This window comes from Astyanax mexicanus, chromosome 5 (genome assembly GCF_023375975.1).
Source record: "Astyanax mexicanus isolate ESR-SI-001 chromosome 5, AstMex3_surface, whole genome shotgun sequence".
Lineage (NCBI taxonomy): Eukaryota > Metazoa > Chordata > Actinopteri > Characiformes > Acestrorhamphidae > Astyanax > Astyanax mexicanus.
The window spans coordinates 55,621,336-55,626,978 of record NC_064412.1 but is presented as its reverse complement, the minus strand read 5'-3'; the positions used below and the strand labels follow the sequence as shown (position 1 = coordinate 55,626,978).

Below are 5,643 nucleotides of genomic sequence, written 5' to 3'. Positions count from 1 at the left end.
TCAAACTCAAACAGTTTATTACAAATTATTTTGCAAAGTCATTTATATGGCATCACTGGTGACCCCTGGGAGCTCCCAGATATCATCATCGTATATTGATATGATGGGGCGAACATGCTTCTCTTCATCTTTAGGCATTTTTGCCTCATCGTGCTCAGCTGCCTCTTCAGCCAATGAAACATTACACTCGTTCTTAAGTCCTTGGAGTGTAATATTTTCTTGAATAGACTGCTGGGATGTGTGTTCATTAGAACTCGAGCTCATTGAAACCTTTAAATCCTCCTGCTGTGGTGCATTTTGTGATGTATGGCAGTGCTCATACAGATCTACTATGTCTGTGGGCTTGCTGGATTGATCTTCATCCTGTGGTAGCTTGCTGGAACATTTATCAGCTAGTGAGCTATTCACATTTAAAACTGGAAGTCCCTTTGGCTGATGGGTTTCTGATAGGCTTCGAATAACTCTACTGGAGTCCGCCCTACTGCAGAGCTTTAGATCTTCTGTGTAATGTCTCTGGTTATCCGGTGACTCAAAGGAAAGTTTCTTTTCCTGTGTCTGACTTGCCTGACAACCATTCACCACAAGCGAACGCTGTGTTTCAGTGACACTTCCCTCTGTTACACCACTTCCACAGTCCTCTTTATCAGTCATCAGTCCATTCGTACTTACTGCTGCAGTTTCAGACATCATTGGGTTACAGTTATCAGAAGCGAGTCCGAAGAATCCTTTACGCACAATAAAGCGAATGCACTGAAGCACAACGTTTCTTTCATGGCGAATGTCGGAAGCCAACAACTGCAAGAAATAATAAAAAAAGATTATATATAACATTAACAATAAAACTTAACAGTTCAAATTATGATCATACCAAATAGAGCATCTTGATACAGGGTCCATACTCTTTTTAACCAATACATTTTCATGATTGTTTTCATGATTTTCCATGCCTTAATGGCAAAGTTTCATGACCATCATTACATTTTTTAAACCATCAGAGCAGACCAAAATCCAACTAAAACTATAATGAAAACTGATTATAGTAGGTCTAAAATCAACACAATCTTCAATAATAAAATGTGTGTCAGATTTTGAGAGCTCCATTGTAAAGGGCTAAATTACTGAATTAACTCTGAGCTGACATATTTGTTCGCTCAAAATAGATGTTCTTCGTTGATAAACAGAACAGAGTTTTTTATTTTTTCAAAACGTATCCAGGCCTGGTAATTTTTATTAATTTATTTATTTTTCAAATTCCATGACTTTTCCAAGTTTTTTCATGACTGTATGAACCCTGTTGATAAAATCAATTAAGACTAAAACATACATTATATATATATTAGCTTGTCGATTATCCTTACCATCTCTAAAAGGGTGTGGCGACGGTTCTGTGGAACACTGGTGGGGTTATTACCACCTCTTCCACCCCTACCACGACCACGGCCACGCCCCCTTTTGCCTCTGCCACACCACCTGTTTCTCTGGTCTGAGACAGGATAAGGTGCTTGGTGGTCAGTCTCAGATTGCCTGATTGGTGGTTCCTTGTTAAGACTCTGTGCACTGTACTGAGCAGGAACAGAAAGACCTGCCAGCAAGGCCTTGTTCTCCTCCAAAGCCTGAGCTGTTTTCAAGAGAGGGGAATCTAAAATTGAGAAAAAAAATAACATCAACCAACACAGAAATCTATCAAACCAATACAAAAACATAGGGAAAAATGAACATTAGTGGAGAAAAAGATCAGTTACTAGGAAAAAAGGAAAGTTACTGTAGGAACACATGCAATATAGAAAAAAGAAACAACGATAATCTACAAATTTTAAGCAAACTGATGCCATAATGTTTTTTTGTGCAGTCCTTGATTCACTATTAACCACTAATATAAAACTATAATAGAATAAGCTTCAAAGAAAATGAAACCACACCGGTTAGGCAAACAGAGTCGACATTTAGTTAGAGAGAGGGTGACATCATCTCTCTATTTGCTCTCTCAGATTCAAGTCATGTCTTTTCTCTCAGTACCAGCCTTTCAGAAACTACTGTACTGCAACCTGAGCTTATCAACATTTGTATTGCTGACTAAAGTAATGGGACTACAGCTAAGGGCATACACTGTTCAGTGAGCACTGCAGCAGCATTGTGCTGGTATTTTGTTCACACACTGAGAGAGACTCACTTCCCACACACAGGTTAGGGTTTTTTATTTTATTTTATACATTAATACCCTTGCTTCAAATGGTGTGCTCACTAAAATTTTAACATGTTAGAAATGGCATTAATCGCTCACTCACTATCTGATTCTTCCTCGCTCTCGGTCATGTCTCCTCCATAGCTGGACATCAGTGATCCCAGAGCAGAAGTCATATTTTTGGGCGCCACAGAAATGGATGCTTTCGTCTCCTTCACAGGTTCTTCTTTTTCAGAATCTAAAAAAAGAAAAGAAAAAAGGACACCAAAAGAACAAGTCATTTTAGAATGACTAAGGATGATGCTTTTGGGAAGAAGTGTCTCGAGAGCTAACCTGGGTCACTGTTGGCCAGAACTCCAAGAGGATCTCCATCTGGGTGAGGACGTACAGGAGCTGGTGGCTGCTGCTGCTGCTGCTGCTGCTGCGCATTTGCTGGTTGTACATGTTGCTGGCCACTATATGCACCTCGGCTCTGATTCTGGACGTGTCCACCACGACTTTTAAAATTACTGAAGCGATAAATAAAAACATGTATAGTTATAAGCAGGTCACTTTTTATCAGCTAACGCGAAAACTGCCATGTGGCTCCATCTGCCTAATGGTATTTACTAGCGTCATTCCCAAAGTACACTGCCATGCCAAGACGTCATAGGACAGAAACTAAGAGTACCATACCCCAAGACTTTCCCCATGTTCCACACAAGTTAATGAGCATTGCACTCCCAGTTTGCATGTGACCCTCGTGACCCCAGTGTTCTACTTCACTTACAAGATAACACCTCACAACTTATACAGCTTTAGGTATTCACAGGCTGCCTCTACCTGACAGGTAGAATATTATAACTAAGGTGCACCAGATTATAAGCTACACTGATGATATTTGGGAAAATAAAAGGATTTTAAATGCGCCTTATAGTCCGGAAAATACGGAACTGTTATCCCATGACTTTTGGCATGTGAGTGTAAATACCACATAGTTAATTGACAGGTAATTACCCAAACTGGGCAGTCTCCAGCACATCTCCCCTTTGTGCTTTAACCTCCATGGCCTTAATTTTCCTCTCCACGTTGCTCAGGGTTGGGTAGTTTCTGTAAGGTAGGACATATTACGGTGTGGTGAATCATTACTGCAGGTTGACAACATTTACCTCCACAATTAAATAAAAGTAGTAAGAGTAATTTCGGAAAAAAGGGAGGGAATGATCATACTTTCTCCTTTCCTCTCTCCATTTTGCAATCTCCTCTGCAGTGTCCAATTTGATTCGCTTTGCTCCAGGAGCATGGTTCTGAAATACAACACACAACAATGACAGGGTATTTAAATCACATAAACTCTGCCAATTCAGCCAAAACATTAACACCATCTCCTAGTTTCTCCTTGTTCAAAGTCTTTCAAGCATAGACTTCATAGTTCTATAATTACAGACTGTAGTTCTGTATCTGTTTCCCTCTATACTTTATTATTCTCCTGCTTTCACCCTGTTTTTTAATACTGAGAAACCCACAGCAGAGAAAAAAAACACTGAGCAGCTATTAATAATAATAATAATAATAATAATAATAATTTTACTATTTGGGTGGTGGGTCATTATTCTCAGACATTAGTCTGGATATTCAGGTGAGAAAATGCCTTTTGTGCCACCCGTGCCGCTATAATGAACCCTCTTTATTTATTGCAGTTTTCATTTGTAATTATATCTGTAGGTACAAACAAGACTGAATAAGAGCACTTACATTTCTCCAATGGATTTGGACGAGCTTCTCATGCGCAGTAAATGTGCAATCCTCAACTGAGCACTGAAAACAGAACATAATAATACATCACATTTTGTGGTTCTACTTTAAAAAAAACAATCTATTCTTGAAATTGGAAAAAATAAAAATGGGCAGTTCATGTAAATGTAATTTACAGAGAATATGTAGGCCTGTCACAATGCCACAATGGAAATGCCAGTGCTATAGATAATAGCAAAATAAATTTACTTTACTATTTACTTTGAATTACTAAGAATATTCAAACTATTTACCTTACCTTCACATGCTGGGCAATGTGCTCATCATACTTGGTTTTGTTTTTAAAGCCTCGATCACAAGTGTCACAGAAGTGACTGAACTCTGGTTCTTTCTGCTTTTTCTGCTGAAATAAATAAAACACAGTGTGTTTACTAGCTTGTACTTGTTATTTATTCACAGCATGCTCACAAATAGATAGAGAAATGACACAGAAACATGATTTTACATGATCAGATGTACAGGAAAAAGATTTCTTACCTTTTTACCCCACTGGTTTTGGCCGTGGCCTTGCCGTCCATATCGATTATTATTATGATGCGGACCTGTAAAGATTTTAACAGAACTGTTAAAGGTCTGAAAGGCCACACACCGACTGAGCTGATAAAACATTAGCTGGTAACACATACACACATAAAAAGCTTGTTTAAAGTTTAAAGTTAGGGAAAGGATATGATCATTTTTAAGCATCTTGGATTTTGATTAAAAATATTTTGTTATTTAAAATGTACTGTAATAATGATCTAAAACATAGTTACTTGAAAATATGCTGTTTCCTGAAGTTTCTACAGCCAATTAAATTCATTGATGACTAGGAGTGTGAACCACAGGGCAACAAGGGAGTCTATATGTTTTAATAAAAGATATTTGATGCCATGTATTGATACAATACTAATGAAACAATGCAATATACTGCAATATTATATAATATATAATATTGTACCACTGCTAGTGATGACCCTATGTATTCACAAAAAGCCACTTATGCCATATGCTCTTTTATTACAGAGGTGGACTAATGTAATGTTAGGAGTCTAGCTCAAGTGCTTTTATGGGTGTATCACAGTATAGTCACCCAGAACAGGAATTAAACCCCAATCTCCAGCATGATATGGTAGCTCACTGGCAGATAGTGGTGTTATCCACTGCACCATACCATCCACTGTACTGTACTGTACTGTACTGTAGATAGCTATATTATATCAGGCCTGTGTGTTGTTGTGTTTTTCATGGTCTCTCACCTGGATATCGATGCTGCCCGTAGTTCTGATAGTACGGATGTTGGTACCCGCTGTAGGGAGCAGTGGGGTAGGGGGTCCAGGGATCTGCTGCTGCGGGAGCTGCTGGAGGAGCAGTCGGGCTCCAGCTCCAGTCTCTGGAAGCCTGGAACTTGTCTGGAGCTGCTCCTGATGCTGGTGCTGCTGGTTGTTGTTGGGGGCTCCAGTGGAAGGTCGGTGGTCTGAGGAGAGCTCCCTGAGCTGGAGAGCTGAAATCCGGGGGCGGGTAACTCCCAGACTCCGACATGACCACTGTCACCTTTTACACAAATAAATAAACCTCTCAAAACTCTCTAAACTCCTGTATAAACTCACCAGAACTCTCACATGGCTCTGCCTCTTCACGCTTTCCTACACACGTGCTACTCAAACCCGGCGTCACTTCCGGGTAAA

At 39.5% G+C, this 5,643-nt stretch overlaps 1 protein-coding gene across 2 annotated transcripts; it reads right to left on the bottom strand.

Moving 5' to 3' along the window:
* On the bottom strand, window positions 1-5,643 carry nufip1 (nuclear FMR1 interacting protein 1). 2 transcript variants are annotated; one of them, XM_007244205.4, is made up of 10 exons: window positions 5,215-5,643; window positions 4,454-4,518; window positions 4,215-4,319; window positions 3,917-3,979; window positions 3,392-3,468; window positions 3,179-3,271; window positions 2,516-2,691; window positions 2,286-2,420; window positions 1,359-1,639; window positions 1-795 (listed from the first exon to the last, which is right to left on the bottom strand). In XM_007244205.4, exons 1-10 carry the CDS (start codon window positions 5,495-5,497, stop codon window positions 43-45), a joined length of 2,031 nt encoding a protein of 676 aa, XP_007244267.3. In that variant the 5' UTR covers window positions 5,498-5,643; the 3' UTR covers window positions 1-42. The 2 variants fall into 2 exon arrangements, with proteins under 2 accessions (XP_007244267.3, XP_007244268.3); XM_007244206.4 differs by having other exon boundaries at window positions 4,215-4,316.